At 41.3% G+C, this 26,192-nt stretch overlaps 1 protein-coding gene across 1 annotated transcript in view; it reads left to right on the top strand.

The window, feature by feature from the left end:
* The window catches only part of LRP2 (LDL receptor related protein 2), a 204,885-nt gene that overhangs the window by 18,429 nt on the left and 160,264 nt on the right, over window positions 1-26,192 (top strand). The window contains exon 2 of the mRNA XM_060257327.1: window positions 24,292-24,399. Within this exon, the coding sequence (XP_060113310.1) occupies window positions 24,292-24,399 (108 nt within the window). The remainder of the gene's footprint in view (window positions 1-24,291; window positions 24,400-26,192) is intronic.

The raw sequence follows: 26,192 nt of genomic DNA, 5'->3' as shown, positions 1-26,192 counted from the left end.
CAAACGTGGACTATTGCACCCTTCTTAAATCTTCGTTCGCGAAGCCAAGCCGAGAGAGAGAGAGAGAATTTGATTTATACCCCGCCAAGGCGGGCTCATGCGAGATACCATTTCCTTACTGTTACGTCTGCACCAGCTAACTTGAATTCTTGGTTGGGGGAGAACCATGTCTAGTTCTTTGAAGTTCTTGGAGGAAGGGTAGGATAAAAATATGGTAGACAGGCAGATAGATGGATTCATTCAGCTGTATTAATATGCTTTATTGAAGTGTTCTTAGCTATTTATTTAATGTTTCTGACTTGGATAGCCCAGGCAAACCTAACATTATTAGATCTGGAAAGCTAAGCAGGGTCAGCCCTGGCTGGTATTTAGGAGGGAGACCAGCAAGGGATACCATAGTCACAGTGCAAATTATTGATTGATATTAGTCTACTCTGTATGGCTGGGGGTGGGTGGGGAGACTGCATTAATGTTGGTGTATTACAAGTTACATAGGCCTGTTTTATCTTTCTCACTAATATACAAATTTAAAACATGATATTCAAAATGTATTCTACCTCTTGTGGGCACAGTAATATGAATATCTCTACCCAATCTCTGTTTACCAGATTGGTATAAATAAATGAATAACAATACTTCGATATACATCACTGGTACTGTCTAGGTAAAATATGATTCTGGTGTGTTAAAATGTGTTCAATACTGCTACCTTCATGGTTAGTAGAAAATGTAGGAAGGTATTAGGGTTGCCAACCCCCAGGTTGGTAATAGCAGCAATAATAAACCGTAGTCGGGCCTGGAGATCTCCTGCTTTTACAACTGATCTCCAGCTGGCAGAGATCAGGTCCCCTGGAGAAAATGGCTGCTTTGAAGGGTGGCCCCTCCACTTCCCAAGCCCTTCCTCACCCAGATCCACCCCCAAAGTCTCCAGGTATTTTCTAACACAGGCCTGGTAACTCTAGAAGGCATTGATATTTTCTGATGTGTACTAGAATGTTTAGAAAGGCTGGTATGTGCCAGTTCAGGACTTTGTATTAAATGAACTATCAAAACTGCCTCAAGAATTGATTGTCATATGTCTTGGTTCTTAGCTGGTCTTTCTTTTTGGGCATGGAGCCAGTGTTTTGTTTAGCTGAACTATGCTGTTGTTGTTCAGTTGCACAGTCGAGTCCGACTCTTTGCGACCCCATGGACAAAGTCATGCCAGGCCCTCCTGTCTTCCACCATCCTCCGAAATCTGCTCAAATTCATGCTTGTTACATCAGTAATGCTGTCCAGCCATCTCACCTTTTGCCGTTTCCTTCTTTTGCCTTCTGTCTTTCCCAGCATCAGAATCTTCTCCAGTGAGTGCTCCCTTCTCATTTGGTGGCCAAAATATTTGAGCTTCAGCTTTAGCATCTGACCTTCCAGGGAACAGTCTGGGTTGATTTCCCTTAGGACTGACTGATTTGATCTTCTTGCAGTCCAAGGGACTCTCAAGATTTTTCTCCAGCATCACATCTCAAAAGCATCTATTCTTCTGCGTTCAGGCTTCCTTATGGTCCAGCTCTCGCAGCCATACATTACTACTGGGAATACCATCGCTTTGACTATATGGACTTTTGTTGGCAGGGTGATGTCTCTACTTTTTATTATACTGCCCAGGTTCGCCATAGCTGTCCTCCCAAGGAGCAAACGTCTTTTAATTTCATGGCTACAGTCACCATCTGCAGAGATCTTGGATCCCAGAAATGTGAAGTCTGTCACTACTTCCATGTCTTCTCCTTTCTATTTTCTAAGGTGTGATGGAGCCAGATGCCATGATCTTAGTTTTTTTGATGTTGAGTTTCAAGCCTACTTTTGTGCTCTCTTCTTTCACCCTTAACAAGAGGTTCTTTAGGTCCTCCTCACTTTCTGCCATTAGAGTGGTATCATCTGCATATCTGAGGTTGTTGATGTTTTCCCCAGCAATCTTAATTCCGGTTTGTGCTTCATCCAGAACTATAGTGCTAGGCAATTGGAGATTTTTAATACTTTGTAAACAAATTAACATACAAATGGGCAGTTGTTCCTGCAGTTGGAGAGGTAGTCTGTAAGACAGAGAGGATAACCTGCTGTTATCAGCATGAATTACTTTGTAGAAATTTAACAATTCAGTGGCAACAATGCTGGAACTCTGAAGCGCTGTTAGTTGTAATTTATAGTCTTTTTGTAAAAATGGCCTACTGTTGTAATCTAGAAATTTATTTCAGTGGGATGACCTGCATACTTATTTTCATGTAGGAGTGCTGGAGGTGTATTTCATATGATATTAAAATAACCCAGTTGGGAGCTTTAAAACCATAACAGTTGTCTTACAAATACGGCTATATTTTAAAACCTGGTATTTTATATTGGCCTGTGTAAAGGTCTGTTTAAGCACAGATTTTTACCATTGTGGAATATAATAGTTTTTATTATAGTTTAACTATCACACTTGGAAGTGAATGGAATTGCATACCTGTCTAGAAATTAGTGATTGTGCTTCTGGTGTCTTGAATTGTAGGAGCTTTCTTTGTTAGCTTTTCAGGTTTTGCCTTTTCCTTTCCCTTTCAAGTCTAGCTACAGGGTGCCCTCTAAATACATAGCTCATTCCACAGTTAGAATTTATGCTTCTGACAGTGTGCAAATGCTAAGATTCTTTTCATTGCCTTTGTGCTTATGTGCTATAGTAATTAATCTGGGTTTTGACAAATATGAGTTGGCTTCATTCCAAGATATTTTTCTTTGAGTATCAAAGGCATCATCTTGGCTTCTGAATGTAGACTTAACTGTTTTTCATAGGATTTTTGCAGAAGAGCATACTTAAAAGTGTTATAATGGACCTACATATACCAGATCAAATTCTTCCTATTAGAAGAAAGAATCCAAAAGACCCGGTTCTGTCTTCAAGATCTCTACTGTGGATTAGATTTATATTGCCATAGTTTGGACCCTTTCCATAAGACAGTTTAATGCATATTAAACTAGAAGTCTTTTCATTTGTTCAAACTGTCACAACAAAGATGAGTATGTGTTGTATGAGAATAATAAATTGTCAAACAATAAATAATTAATTGTGCAATCCTAATGCCAGTTGGCAAGCCACTTAGGATACCAACTAACTCAGATACATCATTTTAACTTGAAGATATACCATCATGTTGGTATAACCATTGCAGTGGCATTGGGAATCAGTGGAATAGAAGGGGGAGGTATTTGTGAATTTCCTGCATTGTGCAAGGAGTTGGACTAGATAATCCTGGAGGTCCCTTCCAATTCTATGATTCTATGAAAAGTGCTGTACTCCTCTTGTTACCTCTGTGTTCAGAGACAGGAAACTGCTGAATACTAGTGCCATGAGGCAGCATCAGGGAAGGCCTTAGCCCCTATGCCCTGTTGTTGGCCCTCCATAGAAACTGGTTGGCCAGTGGGTGAGTTGGGATGCTGGACTAGATGGGCCACTGCTCTGATCCAGCAGGACTCTTCTTAAAACTGACGTGCTGCCAGAGGTAATCCTGGCATTGCTTCTGCATCCTTGGTGGACATCTTGGTGTTCCAGATACTACTTTAAAGGAACAATGGCAATTGATAGGACAAGTTCTCACTTTTTGATCTTCTAGCAGAATAGCTGCCTCAGTCTTACTCCTGAACATTTCTGTATTTATGGTGTAAAAGGAATGGGGGAACAGTAGACATAAGTTCTTCTCAGACGCTATGTAGGGATAGTAGTGACCTAGAACCAGTATTATATAATTTTTCCTTTCCCGTTCCCTCCTTTTTCCTCTTGTAATGAAAGATGGTGAAAAAAAAGACAAATACAATGATTAAACTTTTTCTGTTTCTTGTTTTTCTTTCTGTTTTCATATTCATCTCTTTTCCCTCTAGACCAGTAGATTGGGGTTATTTTAGGGAAATATTTGGTATAAATGTATATCAGTACACATTTTAGGGAAATATTTGGTATTAATGGGAGATTTGGGTTTTTAGGATTTTAAAAGCCTTATAATGGGAATTTAGGGAACAGAGAGAGAGGTTTTCTTTCTCTGTGTATCTGCTATGATTGTATTGTAACTAGTGTTGGTTATATGCTAGTATTGTAACTAGTGTTGGTTATATGAAGTTGCCCATTCTCAATTCCATTTTCACTTTGGTTGTTAATTGTGTTTATGCATTAAAGTTAAATGCTGTCAAGTTGCTTCCATGTTATGACAACCTGCTGAATTAATTACCTCCGTAAATGTCCTCCTGTTAGTAGCCTTGCTCAGGTCTTGCAAACTGAGGGCTGTGGTTTCCTTGATTGAATCAATATATTTTGTTGGGTCTTCCTTTTTTCCTGTTGTCTTCAACTTTTCTTGGCATTGTCTTTTCCCGTGAGTCCCATCTTCTCATGAAGTGATCAAAACTCAATAGTTTAGTCATTTTAGCTCCTAGGGAGACTTCAGGCTTGATTTGATCTAAACCTCACTTATTTGTCCTTTTGGTGGTCCATTGTATCCATAAAATTCTCCTCCAGCACAGTATTTCAAATGAATCAACTTTCTTCCTGTCAGGTTTCTCCATAGTCCAACTTTCACACCTATACATTGTAATGGAGACTACGATGGTATGATTGACGTCCTTACATTTACGAATCTTCCCTAGCTCCTTCATGGCCCCTGCTCCCAGTCTTAGTCTCTTTCTGGTTTCTTGGTTGGTGTCTGTTTTGGTTGATGATGGAGCCAAGGAATAAAAAATCTTTAACAATTTCATTGTCTTCATTGTTAACCTTCAAGTTTTGTAATTTCCCAGTAGTAATTAATCCGTCTTTTTTGGCACTTTCTGCTTTAATATTCATCAGTAGTCACTTCAGGTCTTCACTGTTTTCTGCTGGTAATGTGGTGTCATCTTCATAATTCAGATTGTTAATTCAGATTTCACCATTTTCACTCCACTTTCGTCTAAATCTAATCCAGTTTTCCATATATGTTGTGCCTATAATTTGAAGAGATAGGGAGATAAAATACATTTTTGCCTGACACATTTGCCAGTTGGAAACCATTCTGTTTTATCATATAATGTCCTAACAGTAGCCTCATGTCCATTTTACAGGTTGCACATCAACACCAGGGCTTTTTTTGAGAAGGGACACATAGGAACGCAGTTCCGGCTGGGTTGGTGCCAGGGAGTGTGGCCTGATATGCGAATTAACTCCTGCTGGGCTTTTTTTTTGTTTTTAACAAAAAAAGCCCAGTGTGAAACAATGGTGACATCAGAAGGTGTAGCCTGATATGCAAATGTTCCTGCTGGACTTTTTCTACAAAAAACCATGTGATCAACACAATCAGATGTTGTGACACTCTCATTTCTTTTAAAAGCAACCATAACTTTTCATAATCCATACAATCAGAAGCTTTGCTATAATCTGTGAAAAACAAGCGGATCCCTTCCCTCCCCCTGAAATTCTCTCATATTCTTCAGGAGCTAAGTATACACATAGGTACATATGCACATAAATGCAACAATTGCAGTTTCTTTTAAAACAAAAATAGTGTTGGCAGAAGTGGATTTAGAGTGAAGAGGCAGGTGTGGGAAGAGGTAAGCACCTCCCTTTTCCGTTTCTCTACTAAAAATCCTTTCTGCAAAATTACTTTTCTTTAGATTAAGGGTAGCAATTGGCTCCAGAGTTTCTCTACACACATTTCTGGTTAATGTGCCTTACAGTCTAATGTCAGTTGAATTCTTGAGCCTAGAACAAGGCTAAGTATAGCCTCTTTACTATCCATTCATGTTAAGCGAGAATTCTTCACCTTAGTTTACAAACTGGAAGAGAATGCATTCCTTTCTTTTTAAGGGGTTGGTGGGCCGCAAATAATTGAAACCAATATGTATAGCCTGTTGAGCACATAACCTTTATTTCATGAGTTACTAGCTTTTGTTGAATTAATTACAATGTTATTCTTTTAAAAATGCCCGGGCTGAGTTGTGTATATAATGAAACTTGTCACTGAATGTTGATATTTGAGAAAAGAGACTAAAATTACGCTTTCAGTGGTTTTGTACCCCAGAGAGGTACTTTCCTTCATATTTGCTGGCATTGACCTACCACAAAGGAACACAGGTAATGGCTTAGATATCTGAAAGATTTTGGTGGTTGAAAGGATTTGTGCTTGCAGAATGCAATTTACCCCTCCCACAGCAGTCTGAAGTGCCCCCTGAAATATTGTTACTGAGGGACCGTGGAGGGGGGCTGGATCAGGATGGGGGCATTTTGTGGGAGGAGGGAGGAGAGAAAGTTGCATTGGGCACAAATTGTTCCATCTGTGGAAAACCTGTGGGGATCTAAACCATTATTTTATTTTATTTTTATTTGCTTCAGTTATGACCAGCCTTCTCCCCAATGGGGACTAAAGTAGCTTACACTGTTCTCCCCTCCTTCATTTTATCCTCACAAAAATAATATTAATTAGGTTAGACTGAGAGTGTATGATTGGCCCAAGGTTACTCAGCAAGGTTCCATGGCAGAATGGGGATTCAAAACTTGGATCTCCCAGATTCTAGTCTGAAACTCTAACCACTGTTCCACCTTGACTGTTTGATTGGCATGTTAGGTTGTAATTTCAGTAATGACTAAAGGTTGGCATTAATTGATATTATTCCAAGAGCAGAGCTGAGTAGACATACAGTTCTGATTATATATATGTCAATAGCGGCAAGTCTGTTGCATGAAAAAGAAGTATGGGTAACGTTGCTGACCAAATTCCTAGTATTTAAATATTTATTGGATAAAAATCATATAGTCAAGAGATATTTGTTCAACAACTGGCAACCTTTTATTGATTGTTGGAATAAAACGAATTGATGGATCAATATGCAATGGAGTACATTTTGTAGATAATTATTTTGGTATTACAGAAATTTGTTAATTTGCAATAGTTTTTTTCTCTGTTATTGATAATGTTAAAGATCTTGTAGAATATTGTCATGAATTTCTAATTTTATTAAATTAAATAAAATCTGAACCTCATCCTTTCCAAATCTGTGTAAAAAAACCTTTACCATTTAACATGAATAAATTTATAGGCATTTTCTGAAAACATCAGTTTTTTGGGATGCCTATCCTTTTGATTGAAATACGTACAGGGTAGAGAGGGGTCTTACCTGATCACATAAAAATATGGAACAGAAGCTCCCCAAAGCACCGTGCCAAGATGTACCTTTAGTTAAGAATTATTGAACATGATAGTTCTTTGAGTCTTAATATCTGAATATGATGCGAGTGTTGCTTCAGATTTAGTACAGGTTTGTAGATTTATCAGGCACTGGAGGTGATCCACAGGATTTTAGTAGTCCAAGGAGTATTTAACTTAATTGAATCCAGCACACTATCTCAGCATGGGCTTTATGTCTGAGTGCATACAGCTCATTGTGCAGTCAGCTTCTTTAATATACATTGACTCGATTCAGATGGAAATCAGTTGCCCCAAGGTTTGGGATGCCTTGTTAGAAATGTCAGCTGTACATAGCTCTCTTCACTGTTTTCAACACATACCAAAGTTGTAAATTCATCGATCTGCTGAAGACCTTTACTATCACTTGCCCTGATTTATTTGTTATTCTGCTGCAGTGTAGAACCATTCACAAATGCTTGGAATAGCACTTTCTGGCTTGTCCAATTAGCCTTTTTTGTCATCACATTTGCCTGATCATTACAAGCTTGTACTTGTTTCATGATTAATTAATTGATTAATTAAGGACATTTATGCCCTGCCTTTCTACTGTTAAAAAGTCCTTAAGGTAGCGTACAAATATTAAACATGAATTAAAACATGGTAGCCATAAAATACCAATACTGCATCTCTAAACATAAAAGAAAACCAATAAAAAGCATAAAGACTAATCAACAAATTTAATTCCATTGGCAAAAGATGATAATGCTAGGGATGTTTAATGAATTTCATGACAAGTCTGGTTATGGTTTAAAAATTCATATTTCTTTTATTCCTTCTCTTTATTCAGGATGAAAATGGCAATTGTCTGTTTTCCCTGACCCTTCAATGAAATTTGATAGACACACTGCCACTATAATTTACACTGGTTTTTGCATCAATGGTATATACCATAAAAATGGGGTATATCATTAAAATGACATCAAAATGCCATAAAAGAAACAAAAAATAGGAAATCTGTCCACAGAAAACAGGCAGGATGGAAATTATCTTCTTGAATATGTACAAAAATTAAATGAAATTAAAGATTTTTGTACTTTCTGCATAAAACTGTGAATTAAAAGTTCAGAAAAACCAGACAGATTTGACATGGTGCCTCAGTGATAGTAATGATGGCACCTTGGTGGATCTTTGTGTGCTGGGGAGGGAGTTTAGAAACCAGGGTGACACTACTGAGGAGGCTGCCTTACTGTGGTAACCTGGTAGTAATAAGCTGCACTAAATCAGAGCTCATGCATTGTGTATAAAATACCCCAAATTCATTTCTAGTAGGAATCTCCACTTAAGGAATGTCAATTAGCTGACCAGAGCCAGAATGTGACAATCAGATAGCAGACCTGTTCTGGATCAGTATTTCTTGTGGAATTTCAGATCTTACCCTTCCAGACTTGCTATACCTTGTGGACTCCTCCAGCCTAACACCAGTTAGCTATTCAAGAGGTTTGTGTGTGTGGAGATGCTGGTGCACAGTTATATGTGGCCTCTTACACTACCACATAATGATTTGTAGGCTGTAATACAGTGGCACTAGAAACAGAAGAAAACAGGACATCTCTGATCCCCCCCCTCCCCCAAATACAGGGGATTTCATTAAAAAAAGCAGTGGGGATTCTTTTGTTTCCTTCTCATATCTGATTGGGATAATGAGGCAATGGGAATTCACTTGTCCCTACAAATCTAATATGAACTATTGATAATCCTTTGTTGGTTGGCCTCCAGCTCACCCAGAGTTTGACCTGTGAGAGAGGAGGAGGAAGAGAAGATATATTGGATTTATATCCCGCCCTCCACTTCAGATCTCAGAGTCTCAGAGTAGCTCACAATCTCCTTTATCTTCCTTCCCCACAACAGACACCCTGTGAGGTGGGTGGGGCTGAGAGGACTCTCACAGCAGCTGCCCTTTCAAGGACAACTCCTACAAGAGCTATGGCTGATCCAAGGCCATTCCAGCAGCTGCAAGTGGAGGAGTGGGGAATCAAACCCGGTTCTCCCAGATAAGAGTCCACACACTTAACCAGTACACCAGATTGGTCCAGCTGCCTGTCCCTATCAGGAAATTGCCATGTCCCCTTCAGGTCTTCAGTCCAGTGCTTTCGCCAAGAGGAGCCATTCCATACTGTGAGAACCACTGTGCTAGATGTAGGACTCCTATAGTGTATGCTTCTCAGTTTCACCTAGTTATCACAGTAATGCATAAGAACATAAGAAGAACCCTACTGGATCAGATCAGTGGCCCATCTAGTCCAGGATCCTGTCTCACCAGTGGCCAACCAGGTCCTCTGGAGGGCCAATAACAAGGCTAAGGCCTTCTCCTGATGTTGTCTCTTGGCTCTGAGATTCAGAGGTTTAGTTCCTCTGGATGTGGAGGTTCTCCTCAGTCCCATAGCTAGTAACCACTGACAGATAGGCCTATCCTCCATGAATCTACCTATTTAACTTTTAAAGCTGTTTGTGCTTGTGGCCGTCACTACATCCTCCGGCAGCGGATTTCACTCCCTGTATAAAGAAGTATTTACTTTTGAAGTAGCAGGATACCTTTGTTATCGCCAGCTTTATAAGACCAACTGGTTCTCACAGCAGACTTAAACCTATTGTGCAATTTACCCAATGCTGAGATGGTTGGGAGATTTTATCCTGTTTTGTATAGAATATATCCTTTATGTTTGGTTTCTGTTGGTGATACAACTTGCTTGATAAGAACTGATTTTTTGACTCCGGAAATGCTATATTGCTGCAGTATGGCTTCAGGGCTAATAACTGATATGTAGTGCAATCTTAACCAGAGTTGGTAGACTTAGAAAGGTATAACTTGGTTTAGAATTGCCATATAAACTTAGTAATTTAAACACATTTTGTTCTTTTTTTTAATGGGAAAGAAACCATAGGAATGGTTTTGGGTGGCTATTACAGCTAGGGATCTCCATAGGAAATTCCTTCTGCTAACCTGTAAGATCTTTCCATTATCTTCAGCAGAATGCCTGTTATGCATTCAACCTTCCTGTACCCCCGTTTTACAAAAATCCTTCTGAAGGATAGCTTTATGCTATTTTCTAGATTTTATATAAAGATCTAATAGTATGCAGCACGTGTTTAAAGATGAGCTGTTAACAGTTCTGATGTTTAGAGGAAATTTGCAAGAGATTTCATTGACAGTGAAATAGGTTCTATACAATATGGCTTGATATGATTGCTCTTATAGTTTCATTGGAATAAGTAATTTTTGGCCTTTGGAGACAAAACCTTCCCTGTTTAGTTTTAGCAGATTAGAGCTCCAAATTTCTTAAATTCTGAGGTTTATGCAAAGGAATGAATGACAATAAATCTATAGGCCTTTTATGACTGTATTAAACAGGGGGAAGTGACACAATGTACATACACAGTACCTGTGAATGGTATTTGCTGGTGGTTGTGGAACTATTACTGAATCTTTTTAATTTTCTGTGATCAAGGAAACACACACATGCTCTTTCAAATAAGTTTATCCCAGTCCATTGCATGTCTGCTTAGAAGTAAGCCCCAGAGGATTGGATCATGTAAGTGCAAGGCTTCACAGTGATGTAGATCTTTTAAGCACATATGTAGCTGCCTTATGGATTCAGATCATCAGGTCTGTCCAGATCAATGTTGACTATTCTAACTGGCTGTGCCTCTCCAGGGTCTCAGGTAGAAAGGTCTTTCCTATCACCTGCAGTGTGAGCTTTGTTACTGGAGATGCCTGGGAATTGGATTTGGGACTTCCTAAATGCACAGTAATGCTCTGCCACTAACCTCAGCCCCACCTTAAACCTTTCCCTTTCCTCAGAGTCGTGCCATGGAATACAGGGGAGCTGTGATGAAGAGAGAGCATCATCAGGTGGACCCAACCACCATTTTTCTTTTTTACCAGTGGATTTTCTGCTACTGTAAGAGGCTCCACTGGTAGAAGAGAAAGGTGGGGCAAATGTGCTTGATTCCTTCTCCTTGTTGCAACCTTTTGTTTCCCCACAGCATTTTGTCCATGAGACTTCTGATCCCTACTTTCTTCTTATTATTATTATTATTTTGGAAGAGTGGTCACAGGTGGTTACTGAGGAAAGGGGAAGGATCTGTGTTCATGAATGCTTTCCACTTACAGTTCATAGTTTGATTAAGCTTGATCCCAAGTAACTGTTCACAGAGTTGGAGTCTTAGTGCCTATTCTGACATTATTTGGCACCTGTGCACTTGAACAATGCTAATTCTTCATGCTTTGCCACAAATTTAGTGCCTTCCAGGGCTTTTTTCTTGTAGCAGGAACTCATTTGCATATTAGGCCACACACCCCTGATGTAGCCAATCCTCCAAGAGCTTACAGGGCTCTTAGCACAGTGCCTACTGTAAGCTCCAGGACGATTGGCTACATCAGGGGTGTGTGGCTTGACATGCAAAGGAGTTCTTGCTACAAAAAAAGCCCTGGTGCCTTCCATCATCAAAAAGAAGTTACCTGTTGAGATGGTGGTCTTGGCAGCTAGCTTTCACTCATTTTGTATGAGCGAAACACAAAGAAATCACTGTGGGTCAATTCACATGTAACCCCCAACCACAGTTTGGTGGTGGTTGTTCTTGTAGTTCTGTTTCCAAAGGCAAGAGCAGGTTTGTTGATTCATATCTAAGAGTTTTCCTCCGACAGGCAGAGAAAGAGAGAGTTTCATTGCACAAGCAAAGAAGAAGAAGAAGAAGATATTGGATTTATATCCTGCCCTCCACTCTGAAGAGTCTCAGAGTGGCTCACAATCTCCTTTACCTTCCTCCCCCACAACAGACACCCTGTGAGGTGGGTGGGGCCGAGAGGACTCTCACAGCAGCTGCCCTTTCAAGGACAACCTCTGCCAGAGCTATGGCTGACCCAAGGCTATTCCAGCAGGTGCAAGTGGAGGAGTGGGGAATCAACCCCAGTTCTCCCAGATAAGAGCCCACACCCTTAACCACTACACCAAATTGGAGGGGATGGAGGAAGCATGTCAGTCTTTGGCATGGACCTGATGTCCAAAATAGTTTTTAGCCATCACATGTGAACTGGATCTATTGATGTCAAACAGTAAAGTTATATTACCATTATAAACAGGCCTGTTTTGGGGGACATTAATGAATATAAACCAGTGTAACTCAGCAGGAGATTGCAGCTGCCTTGAGGCAAGAGGCAAGATGGGGTATAAATATTTTAAAATATTTATTATTTCCATATTATTAACTTAGAAGGTTTATATCCTAACTTTCTACCTTGAAAACACTCCAAGTGGCTTACAGGAGGAAAACACAAACCCCAGTTACATCCAGGCAATAAAAGAGCCTTATTTTTAAAAGTATAGTGCAACCGTTTTCTTCTCTTTAGCTAATGTTGCATTTTTCTCCCTTAAGATGGTGCTTGTGCTGTTCAAATTTTAAGAACTCAGGCATCTGAAATGAGAATTAATTCATTTAGCAAATATAATGTTCAAGTAATTTTGAATAAAATATTTATTATAATACAATCCCCACACCTTCTATTCCTTCTCAGGATAGGAGTTCAGTGTTCCCTCTATTTTCCCCCCTACTGAGAGGAGCAGTTCACATGCTGAGCAGAATATAACTGCAGTAATCTGCAAATGGGCAGTGGGCAGTGCAAAAGACCCTGCGTGGCTCCAAATTGCTGCTGAGCGGGGTTTCCTGTGTTAATGAGCACACAGTTTAGAGGGAACAGGGGAAGACTTCCGTTTTAAAGGATATCCTCATTCCAGAGTATCAAGTGAGAACATTTCAAAACATCTACCGGTAATCTCTCTCTCCCCCCCCCCCCACTCTCCAGTTCCATTGAGTAGAACAGATTTGGTCAGCAGAGTTTCTGTTTCTTTTTGGAATGTTGATCTGCTTCCTCTTGAAACTTTCAGTGTTCAACTGGGAGGAAAAATCCTCCAAATAACTACTTGAAAGATAAGGAAGGCTCTTGTCACTTATCTTTTTAGAGAATGTACATGGCACTGGTAAATGATTGATTTAGTCAGTATTAGTGCTGGGTTTCAAAGTCTGTTTGATGGGAAAGGAATGGTGCCTTAAAGAATTCCTTTTGTGCAAAAACTGTCTCCTTGGTCAGCAGCATCCTTTATGGGAGGCATGGGTGAGCAATTTGTATTTTGCACATAGAAATCTTGCCCCCCCCTTCATATTTCTTTACTTAAAGGATTTCTAGGCCTGCTTTCTGCCTGCCTGCCTTTCTTTCCTCTATCCCCTTCCTAGTTTTAAGCCCAAATTTGATTCTCATACAGAAATTAGAAGCCAATAGAAATATCAATTAAAATATCCCATCTCCTGATTTACTTAGTACTTTTTTATCCCACCCCTTCCTCCAAGGCATTCAAGGCAGCAAATATCATTTTTATATTATATGTTTTATTGTGATTATTGATGTTTTATGCTGCCGTGAGCTGCCCTGCTTTGGTGGGGAGGGCGGGACATAAATCTAATTAAATAAATAAATTCTCCCTTCCTTTATTTTGTCTTTACAACAGCCCTGTGTTGCTGGTTAGGCTGAGAGAGTGCGACATGCCTTAGTTAACCCAGAAAGCTTCCATAGGTTAGTGGGATTATGAATTTGGGTCTCCAAGGATCCTGATCCAACACTAACCATTACACCAACCTGGCTGCTAAGCTTCATGGCCTTCTTGATTTCTTTGTCCTTCGCTTCCCATCCACCTTGTTTCCTGATGTCTTTCCCACAAATAGCACACAAGCATTCCTGCTCTTTGGTATTGTATAAGAACAGAAATTGTAAAATTATACTAACATTTAAGCAGAGGAACATAATAACTCCTCCCATTTTGTTTTTAAATTGTCTTCTAAAATCTCTTAGCTTTTTGGCCATCAGAAATATTAAGCACAGTATTGCACAAACATGAGCACTGCCTCAGGTTCCCCCAGAGTTCCAGCCCCCTTTTAGACTGCCTTTGTATTCTATTTTAGTAACTGGCTGCTAAAGGATTTTTTCTGTTATTTTGAACAGATCCATTTTAGTAACTGGCTACTAGTGGAATTTATTTACCTGTTCATACAAATCCACTTGTGTCAGGTTAGCAAAGCGTGGTTCAGCCGCTTTTGAGGGAAACTCCTTTTTGTGCTTCTGAATCGCTGTGGTGTGCTGTTTAAAATGTCCATAGCGCTTCCTACAATGCTGCTTCCCCCCACCCTTTTTCACTGCATTATCTTCCTCGGACTTTTTTTTTCATGTTCTAAGGTGAGCGCTAAACCATGGTGCCACTATAGCACTGAGGTGCTATAGCACTCACCTTAGAATGTTTCTTTAAAAGTCTGAGGAGGTTTGTGTGGTGAAAAAGGTAGGGGGGAAATGTGGTACTGTTTGAAATAGCCCTAGTGCTTCAAATTTGCTGTATGAAACCCCTGTTCCTATATCGCTTTATTAAAAATTGGACCAAATAACAGGGCTTTTTTCTGGGGGAACGTAGAACCTTTCTGTGGAAACAGAATTCTCAAAAGATGTTTAAAAGTTCATGAGCGACACTCGTGTGTTTCTCCTTCATTTCCCTCTTGAGAGTTCTGGCACCTCTTTTTCCAGAAAAAAAAGCCCTGAAATAACATCTGGTTTAAAATGGTAATGTGAAAAAGGCCTCAGTCTGTTCGAGCTCTCTAGCCCTGTTCACAAGTTACAGTTTATGCTTGTACAATCCATGTACAGTGTACATATGATCTTTTTCTTTATATACACACTAAGTAATTCTCATGTTACATCCAATGCATGCACAACTGAACATCACGTATTTATCTAGGTACCTGTCCCTGGTTTCATTTGTGAGGTGAAAGCACATTGGCTGTTTTGTGTGTGCACATACATGCATGATATGTGTGCATTTATTACAACAGGGCTTGTATCAGAGCCATTATGTAGCTGCCCCTGAGTCGCTTCTTTACAGCTGCAGCTCCAAAATGTTTTGCCAGAAGAAGTGAGGAGGGCCTCTACTTTGGCCCAATTCCACAGGCAGTAAAAAGCTGCCCTTTCCAGTGTCTTTGATGGGTATTAGGGTGGGCAGCAGATCACGTTGGCGCCTGCTGATGTTTTAAAATTTGTGAAGTTTTTTGATTTAATGTCTCATTTAGTAGACTTTGTAAGCCGCCTTGAGTCTCCGAATAGGATGAGAATGGTGGGACAAGGAATCTTTAATAAACAAAGGAATACTCTTTTTTTTTTGTTCAAAGCATAGTGATAATTTTTTGTGGGAATGCTACCTGCAGGAATGTTTGCCTGAAAGAAACGACTGCCTTTATCAGCACCTGCCAAAGCAAATCAGAATTCATGAAAATTAGCTCATTAGTATTAACTTTTTTCTAAAAGTAAATAGTTTTCATATAATGAAGTCATTAATTGTTATTAACCTTCTAGTGGAGTTCACCTTTTCCCAAATGCTGAGGCTTGTTATTCACTAGATCTGTCAAACTGTAGACTTTGTAATTTAAGGCCACAATCCAAGCTTCTATTTACGAGCATAGTTTGACTTCTGCAGATGGTTGAAGCTTGGGCATTGGATTGCAGTATGAATGCAGCTGCGGTAAAATGATGGTGCTTAATTCTGTCCTCAGCATGAGGGCAGATCAAAGGGAAAGGAAGGGGGGGTTGGCCTACAAGGACCCCCACTACCTTAATTAAAATCCCCACTGGAATGACCTAAGCAAGCAACAATATTGTAAAAAATTTCTCCCTTTTCCTCTCCCCCTCCCCCTCGCTCAACATGATGGGGAAGAAGCTCACAGCTTGCCAAATTTTATGTATTGAAAGTGTTGGGCTAAGTGGGCACTCCAGTCAGCTCTAACAGAATGAATACTGGGCCAAATTCACATAGTTGTTTTACTTACTTATTCATTTTGTATCTTGCTCCAACCCAAAGCATAGAGCGGGTGATAATACAGGTAGGAAATAAAGCAGTTTAATTACAGTTGACAAAACTCCTTGCAAATTTTAAAACCTTAGCCATAAAAAAGCCTGAAGACAATGTTTTTAAAACTTTTACTTTGCTTTTAGAAACTGATTGCACTTTGACTTAGGCAGAGGAAGGATATTCCACAATTGGGGAACCTCTTAATGATCACTTGGTTAAAATATTCATGTTAAAGGGACCTTGATTGTAAAATTAGTTGCTTATTTTCTAGGCCCCCTCCCCCCAAAATATGACAATTAGCAATTTTATCATAAGCAGCAGGTGGACTACATTTGGCTCTTACATACCATTTTACCATGTTAATGTTAACCATCTCAAAACTTGCGTAAATTAGGCTATTTAGAGAGCACCATGCATTCTCTTTATTTAAATATAAACATATTTATAGCCCTTTTCCAGGTATGTTCAAGGCAGTTCTCAAGATCAATTGAACAAATTAATTAAAAACAACAAATCAAAAAACTGAAATAAACTGATTACAAAGCAGTAGTCAAAGCTTACCTCACAGGGCAAAATCAGAAGGTAACAAGTAATCTAATATCAGGGCGCAGGAACAAAATAACTATTACTGGTCAAGCTAAACCATGGCTGAAATAAAGCTTTTCATGTCTCTTAAGTGAAGACCAGGAGAAGACCGCCATGAAAAAGTCCCCTTCTTCAGTGGTCACTAGGGTTGCCAAGTTCAATTCAAGAAACATTTGGGGACTTTGGGGGTGGAGCCATAAGCAAAGTTGTGACAAGCACATTTGAACTCCAAAGCAAGTTCTGGCCATCACATTTAAAGGAATTGCACACCTTTTAAATGCCTTTCCTACATTAGAAATAATGAAGGATAGGGGCACCTTCTTTCGGGCTCATAGAGTTGGACCCCCAGGTCGAATCTCCAGATCCCCAGATCCCCCCAGATCAATTCTCCATTATACCCTATGAGAATCGATCTCCTTATGGCACTGTTTCCCATTTGCAGGGTCACGACCCGATACTGGGCCATGGAAGCCTCACTACCAGGTCACAAGAAAAGCCAAAGCTAGCCCTGCCCCCGGCAAAGCATGGCCTCTGCTCTGCTTCCTTCCCCTGTCTCTCTGTTGTGCAGAGAAAAGTTAGCCTTGAAGACTGACACAGGCTGCAAAGCCTGAGCTCCATTTGCTTCCTTCCTTCTTTCCCCCATCTCTATGTTGTGCAGAGAAAAGCTAGCCTTGAAGACTGACACAGGCTGCAAAGCCTGAGCTCTGTTTGGCTTCCTTCCTTCCCCTGTTTCTGCATTGTGCAGAGAGGAGCTGGGCTGCCTCTCCTTCCTTCTCCCCTCTCCCAGTGTTTGAAAGAAAAGCTGGCGTCCATTGGCACTTTAGACCCATGAAGTGTTCTTCAAGGTATGAGCTTTCATGTGCCTTGCAGTATGTTCTTTTGGGGAGATTTCCCGGAAGACCTGGGTGGCAAAGAAGAGTATGTGTGTTTTTTCAGCTGGGAGGAGCGGAGAGTGGGCTTTCCAGTAGCTATTTTTTTTACCAAACGACCCCTGGGCAGAATTGTTGCTGGCTGGGGTCATAGGTGAGTAAGGCTCCCCCCCCTTTGTCTCCCCCCTTCTTTCTTTCTTTCCCTGCAAGTGATGCTCTGTCTGTATTCTTGTGCTGAGGGGGTGGGGAGTAGGGGAAGCAACAGTGGGAGGGCTTCTAGTGCCCTGGCCCCACTGGTGGACATTCTTGTGCTTTTTGGGCATTGTATGAGAGAATTTTGGACTGGATGATCCACTGGCCTGATCAAACATGGCTTCTCTTATGTTCTTATGTTCTTTCTTTCCATTCTTTCCTTGCCTTGCCTTTCCTTGCCTTTCCTTTCCTTTCCTTTCATTCTTTCCCTTTCTTTTTTTCCCCTTTCTCTTTCTTTCTTCCCTACCATTTTTACTGGATGAAATTTTTTTGTTCATCATACTGTTCTTGCAAACATAGGAGCTCTGCCAATGAAAAGTTGGTACCCCCAGTTGTAGCCAGCTGACCTTTCTATGAGATTTCTGTGTAAGTGAGTGAGAGTGAGAGGTGCGGGGCAGAAAGAGATTATTGGAGATTACTGCTATATATCTCAACAGCACTGGAACTGATGGTACTATGAACTTGGCACCATTTTACTGGTTCTGCTTTTAACAGCTGTCTGACACCAAAATTAAACACCTCCTGTAGATATTAAAAAGGATGAAAAAAGTTCACTGGCTAAATATCTGCACAACAGATTGCTTTTAAAGGCATGGGAAACACAGCCAGTAAAAAGCTGCAAGCCCCTCATAAATATCCTTTTTGGGATAACTGCAGAAAAGCTTGTATGAACTTCATATAACTTGAAATTAATTCATTAATTGCAGTACAATTCTCTGCTACCTTTCACAGCAATTTCTCAGTGTTTCAGTCAAGGGAAAGTATGAAAAATAGCTGTCAGAAGATTTTCTTGAAACCAAGCAAGCTTGGTTGTAGCTTGAGGAAGGGTTCCAGTAGTAGCAGCTGAAGGAAGGGCCTACTAAATGTGTCAGCATATTTTGAGGTAGCGCAGCTGCAGGGTCCAGTGTGGGTGGTACAGAGTGCTGGCATTCCTGATGGCAATGGCAATAGCACTCCCAACTGCATACACCGGCTAGTGCCGTTGAGGAAGGGGTGTATAGGTGGTACAGGCAATTGAACATGGGCATTAGGAGTGATTGAAAGCTGGAGAACACACACAAACAGATAGGTGCATGCAGGTGTGGGGGTGGAAAGAGAGGACCCTGGGAATGTATGAAAAAGTTGCAGACTGCTCACTTTCCACCCCCATTTTGACTCAGCATGAGTTTCAGAGAGATTTTTCTGAAAACGATGTTACTTCAGAAGAAGAGGCAGGTTGGGGGAGTGCCCTGGAAGTGACATCACAGGAAAAGGTGGAGTTTTGGTTCAGTGTGCCCCGGAAGTGACATCGTTTGGCCCTTGACGTGGAAGTGACACCACAGGAAATAACATAATTCCTGTCTCCCAGCTCCACTCCTGATTTTAGTGCGCCATGAAGGAGAAGTGTAAAATTAACCGCGCCAGAGGAAAGAAAAGTTTGGGAAACCCTGCCATAGGGAATAATGAAGTGCCCAGCAGACATCCCCCCCCCCATTTCTGACGACTCTGAAGTGGGGGATTGGTTTACCTTTCCTATGCAAATGACCTCTGAAAAGATTGTGCAACCAACGGAGGGTCTGGGCTGCTTTCACAGCAACTGGGAGCAGCCATCTTGTTCTGCCTGCTCTCCCCCTGCCCCCATTAAACCTTAAAGACACAGAAACACCATCCCAAGAGGAGTCTGAAGCCTCCAGAGGTGGAAAGGCACATGGTGGCTGTGGGGGCGGGGCTTCCCCCCGCTGGCCAGCTGGCTGGGAGTAGGAAGGAGCCTGAGAAAGTGGCAGAACCCCTGCTGGGACCTGGGGATTGGCAAGCTTAGTGGTGACCCATGTAAGTCCTCTTAGTGTGGCACCAATAAGGCAGTCTGTTGTGCAAGATTGCAGTTGTAATCCTTAACAAATACAGTTAAGAGCAAGATCTTGGATTGCCATGCTGAGGCTTGCAACTAGCAGGAGACCAGCTGTCATACGGGGGGGGGGGCAGCTCTGGCCAGAGGTGCAATGAACTCGGGGGGGGGGGGGAGAATAGGCACTTCTGGCGACACCACTGTCAGCATAGCCCGGAAGTGATATCATTATTTAGGAGTGACACTCTAGCATTTGTCCAGAATTCTGTGGTTTAACTATGGTGTTTTGACCAAATGCTAGGGTGTTGCCCCTGATGGTATTATCACTTTTGGTTTGTGCTCAAAGGAACCTTGCTGGCAATCCTGATGCCCACCTTTTGTCTCTCCCATTGGCCCACTGAGCGGTGGCAGGAAAAGAGAGCTGCTGATGGAAGGTTTGCAACCAGTCCAGGAGATTGGCATCCCTAGCAAGATCCCAACTGAACTTCGTGTCTAAAGATCATGGAATGCTCTCCTTCATCCGTAGCCTGTGACAGCATAATTGATGCATCCCAGTTCGTAAATGTGGATAAACTCCAGTCACAGATAGTGGAGCGTGTGTTGTGGGAAGGTCTGATTTAAAAAAAACACCTGTTGAGGAGCCTCACTATGCGTAGAGCTTATCCCCTTAGTTTGAGAAAAGCACCTAAGGGTGGGTAAGTGGTCTTTAGGCAGATGAAGGGTTCTGGATGGATGCCTCTCCAACATACCTCTTTTGCTTTCTAAATTGGATACCACCTACTGTTCTTTGTATGTGATCCTTGTTTATAAAGACAGGTCTGCTTTCCGTGCCATCTCTCTTGGCTCCTTGTATAGTTATAGTTGCTCATATAAGCAAATATTACACTCACTACTAGAGGCTTTTTTGTCCATGAGTAGTTTTGAAACACATTCTCAGCCTAGCCTATCTCACAGAATGGTTGGGAAGATAAAATTGAGAGGGGGAAAATATTGTAAACCACTTTGACTCTGCATTGGGGAGAATAATATGGTATAAACAAAACAACAAAATGCCATCAGTATACATGCCTGTTGCTATTGCAGTGGTAGATTTTCATCAAAGAGTATGATTAAGACTCATTTCTTTATCATAATATGAACTGATTTTTGTATCTACACATAGAGACACATGTGTTCAGTATAGACATTTGTTCCATTTTATATAATTGTACAATGATTCTAGCACCGTTTTCGCACACAGCTTACCTCGCAATCACAATCCTGTTCCCTCTGCAGCATCCGGTCGGATTTCCCACCATCTGTGCCAGAGTTACAGGAAGTGCCGCGGCTTTTGTGTAGCAAATGTAAACCGCTAAAACCCAGTTTACTTTTGCTACGCAGAAGCTGCAGCACTTCCTGTAACTCCGGCGCAGATGGTGGGAAATCCGACTGGACGCTGCGGAGGGAACAGGATTGTGACTGTGAGGTAAGCTGTGTGGAAAAATGGTATAGGTTTTGTATGCAGAGGGCAGATGGTACATATCTACAAATACTGTTTTGCTCTTAAGGGTGAGCCTTGCCCATTTTATTATAGAAACTGGGCATTTATCATGGAGTCAGGTTGTGCTGAAAAATTCATAGGTGTAGCTCAGACAAAACCATGGCTGACATTTCATAGTTGTCTTCAGTAGCATAAATATATCATAAGGATATATTTAAATGTCATTGTGTAACACAGGCATCTCAGAGGGATTACACATTTTGACAAAAGAAGCAATTTATGCCAAAAATTGTTCATTTTTTTATTTTTAAATTAATGAACTAATGTGGTAGATTTTTAAAGTCATGCACACTGTATTTCTTTTGAAGTTGTAGTTCTTCTTTGTGAACAGTTAAATCTTTTAAATCTCTCATTTGTCGGACAGAATTCAATCAAAGGGCCAGAGATTCCAGCCTGCATTTGTACATTCCTTCTGGGCATTTTTGCAAGGGAGGTTGTTGTGCTTTTAAAGGTACTTGATAAGAGACCTGCACCACCAACCCCAGACCTGCACCACTAACCACCATCATACATTAGTCTAGAAGGTATTTGGGTGTACATATTGCTGTACCACTCTGTACCACCATTTATCCAGGAGAAATATCTGACCATTTGCAGGATACATTATAAATCAGAATGTCACTGCCAGACAATCAGATTTCAACATTCCTCACGTAAAGCAGTTTTCCTACGGTACATCCCAAAAGAGTATATCACTTAACTGTGTTTATGAGTGGTGATAGGGCTGGTTTTCTGTCAGAGCTCAGATAACCTGTTGTCTGTTTATTTCATTGTGAGAACTTAAGGGGGGTTGTTTCTTGGTGATGGGTTGTTTAGTGTAATGGAATTTAATTTGTTTTTGGCACTTGTTTATTAAGAGAAGAGGCTATTTTGCTTTGATAGACTACACAACAAGAAAGAGTTTTTTGTTTTATTTGCTTCCTGTGTGCTTTCAACCTTTATAGTTCCTAAGGCAATGTCAAACAATACTTGATTGAATATGTTTATAAGGAACACATACTCAACTGCCCAGATTTCTTTCAGTCCTTGTGCTAGATCATGTAGCTCCTGACAGCCACAAGAACATAATTTCACCATTTGTGACACTAGAAGGAATCAAGGTGTTGTTCTCTTATGTTACCAGTAATGTAATGCCTGAATATGGTTTTGTAGAATTAGAACCTTTTAATATTTTCCTGCATTCCAGAACTTCTAAACCAGTGGTTTTTAAAAGTATAGTCTTAAAAGGTAGGTGGAAGGCATGCTAGATTTTCCCAAGTATAAAAGACTTTAGAGGCTGATGCATATATCGCTTGATCTCAAGCTCCTAGATTATTCAAGATCTAACAGTTCTCAGCTCCACAAACAACATGTCTCAACTGAAAACCCTTGTCTATCTGCAATGATTAATCTTTGATGATTATCATTTACTCCATGTGCTAATTTATACTTTAGATCAGGGGTGTTGAACTCATTTGTTATGAGGGCCAGATCTGATATAAATGAAACCTTGTTGGGCAGGGCCATGTCAGGTTGGGCCGGGCCATGTATGTACCTATTTAAGATTAGGTAGCAGAGATATAAATGTTATAAAGAACATAGACAAACACAGATTTTTTTTTTTTAACTTAAAACATGTTTAAAGCATTAGCACTCATTGGTCTTAAAGGTGCTTTCTTTGTATTTCGCCCATCCAGGGAACTGGGCCAAGGAGGCTCTGGCTCTATCCTTCCTTCCCCAGGGACTGGGTGGGGGAGGGGCCTCAGGCAATAGAAGGAAGAGAGGTTTGGCTCAGTAGCTCTGCTGTGCAATTGAGAGAGCCTGGCAAAGCAAGCTATTCCTCCCCCCTTCCTCCTCAAGGGAGGAGGCTCAGTCAATGGAGAAAATAGAGGTTTTGCTCTGTAGCTCCTGGGCAATTGAGCAAGCCTGGCAAACAAGCTGTTATGCAGAAGGAAGCAAGAGAGGGAGAAGGAAGCAGATGACAGCCAGTTGCTCGGAGACCTGATAGCCCTCCAGGGGCCTGATTCGGCCTCCGAACTGCATGTTTGACACCCATGCTTCAGATGCTAGGTTTTTTTTGTTTTATGCCAGGTGTGTCTGTTTATAAAATGAAATGTAGGAATGGAACAGGGAAATGGAACAACACGCTGGAAGAAGATTTGGTCTGTACCTATATAAGTGATGTGAAAAGACATTCATCACTTACATTGAAATACCCGTTCTCTCTTGAGGGGAGGAGGACACTCTGATCCACTTGGATTCCTCTTCCCACAATCCCCAGAGGCAGGAAATTGATTGCATGTTCCATCTCATGAGGGGGTGGGAAGGAGCCCACCCTCAGTCTGGAGACTTCCGCAGCTGATAACAGAGGAACCCAAGCGTATCAGAGTGTCCTCCTTGCCCTCAAGAAGAAGGGACCTTCATGGTAAGTTCAATGTTCCGTTCCTAAAATCTTTGCAACTTTCTTATGGTATGAATGAAAGCAGAGGAAGGGCTCACTAACCATCACAGAAAAGAAAACTGGAACGTTGGCAGGCTGATTGTATCTCTTCTGCCTGCATGATTACAGGGATTATAGGGATTGCCAAAAAACATTAGCAAAACATATTTTGTGAATGGTGCACCATGTCTTTCATTATGAATACATGGTCTGTTGTGGGTGCTTTCCCTTTGTCATGGTGTTTTTGGCTTCTTGTTAATGTAATAAATAATAAACAGAGTTTTTTTTGAACAGGAACTCGCAGGAACGCAATTCTGGCTGGCTTGGCACAAGGAGGTGTGGCCTAATATGCAAATTAGTTCATGCTGGGCCTTTTCTACAAAAAAGCCCTGCACGAAACAATGGTGATGTCAGGGGGCGTGGCCTAATATCCAAATGAGTTCCTGCTGGGCTTTTTCTACAAAAAAAGCTCTGATAAAAAATATGCAAAAGTATAAGCAGTCTGATTTATGCTATGCAGTAATCCATATTTAACTTGTGGATGTATCTTGTCCACTGAATTGTCTACTGAATCTGGCCTACTGAGTTGTCTACTAAAAGAAGAATGTGCTCTTTTATTTAGAAAATATGCCCTTATTGTTGGAACTGTGATTATAGATGGCAATGTATACATTCCTGTTCAACGTTCATTACTTATATGTATCGTTTGCTTTGCAGGGTGTGAAAGTGGGCAGTTCCGATGTGGGAATGGCCGTTGTATTCCTGCAGACTGGAGATGTGATGGAGCAAAGGACTGTTCAGATGACAGTGATGAAGTGGGCTGCCGTAAGTGGAATCAAGTTTTGAGCTTTTCAGGAAAAGTAGCATATACATATATCAAGTATGGTGTAGTGGTTAGAGTATGATCTCATAGAACCAGGGTTGAATTCCCACTGTGATATGGAAGCTCGCTGGGTGGCCTTGGGCCAGTTATACTCTGTCAGTCAGATTTACCTCACAGGGTTGCTGTGAGAATAAAATGGAGGAGGGCAGGATGATACCATAAACCAAGGGTGTCAAACATGCAGCCCAAGAGCTGAATCAGGCCCCCAGAGACGTCCCATCAGGACCACGAGCAACTGGCTGTCATCTGCTTCCTTCTTCTCTCCTGCTTCCTTCTGCGTAACAGTTTGCTTTGCCAGGCTTGCTCAATCACACAAGAACTATGGAGCAAAGTCTCTATGTTCTCCATTGGCTGAGGCTCCTCCCTTGGGGAGAGAGAGCTTGCTTTGTCAGGCTCTCTCAGTTGCACAGATGAGCTATTGAGCCAAGCCTCTCTTCCTTCTATTGGCCGAGGCTCCTCAGAGCAAGAGCTGTCACTTATCAGAGACTAATAAATAAACAAAATATTGCAAGAGTGCTAATGTTTTAAGCATGTTTTAAGGCTTAAAAAAAAAAAAACCTTTGTGTTTGCCTTTGTCTTTTATGTGTGTCCTTTATAAACTTTATATCTTGACTACCCGGCATTACGTTTTATGACACATGGCCAGTCTGCATGAAGTCCCATTTATTTCAGATCTGGCCCTTGTAACAAATGAATTTGATGCCCCTGCACCAGGACCGGCCCTAGGGCGCATGGCGCCTTAGACAGACTTGCGACCCACTGCCTCCCTCCGCTGCGCCTCCCTCCTCTGCCCCCCCCATCCCTTCCTTGCCAGGTCTATTTCAATAGGAGATAACTGTGCTAGCGAACCACAAATATCACAACATTAATAAAGCTGCTTAAATGTACTTCTAAGTAAGCATTTATATCATAAAGTCAAGCAATTGCTGATACTTCTTTATGAACATACATTAGATAACACGAAACACTACTTTACTGGAATTGTGTCACAATACCATCAATTCTGAAGTTATGAACTTTGGCACCTTGGCAAAATATGGACTTTTTGGTCTGTGTTAGTCAGTGGACCATGCTTTTTTGTTTATGAATTGAAGTATATAAATTGATTTTGTATATCATTTGTGTTATCTAATGTATGTTTGTAAAGAAGTATCAGCAATTGCTTGACATTATATAAATGCTTATTTAGAAGTACATTTAAGCAGCTTTATTAATGTTGTTTATATTTGTGGTTCACTAGCATGGTTACCTCCTAGTCTACAATCTTCTGTGGCTAGTCCCCCTTTTGTTAGATCTATTTCAATGCCTGGGAACAGGCGGTCAAGTGCCATGCTCCCAGTTTATTTAAAGGCGTATTGAGGGGGCAGGCCAGAAGCAGCAGGAAGGACCAGCGAGCCACTGAAAAAGCGGCCACTGCCTCCTCCCCCCCCACTTCCTTCCCAATCCAGGAAGGAAGTGGGGAGGAGGCAGCGATGGCTGCCACTTTTTCAGTAGCTCGCTGGTCCTTCCCGCTGCTGCTGGCCTGCCCCGTCAACCCAGCACTGACAGTGAGCGCACAGGAGGGCCAGCATAGGAACCGGAAGCCTCCAGAGTGGTTCTACACACTGGTCAGCTGATCAGTGTGGGGGGGGCGCCTTTAGATAGCCTGGGAGCACAGTGCGCCGCTGCCCGTTCCTGGACGTTGTAATAGACTTGGCGGGTAAGGGAGGGAGGAGGAGGCTGGGGAGCAGGCAAA

Source organism: Heteronotia binoei, chromosome 16, assembly GCF_032191835.1.
Source record: "Heteronotia binoei isolate CCM8104 ecotype False Entrance Well chromosome 16, APGP_CSIRO_Hbin_v1, whole genome shotgun sequence".
In the NCBI taxonomy this organism is placed as follows: domain Eukaryota; kingdom Metazoa; phylum Chordata; class Lepidosauria; order Squamata; family Gekkonidae; genus Heteronotia; species Heteronotia binoei.
The sequence above is the reverse complement of the archived record's forward strand: the minus strand, read 5'-3'. Positions and strand labels throughout refer to the sequence as shown.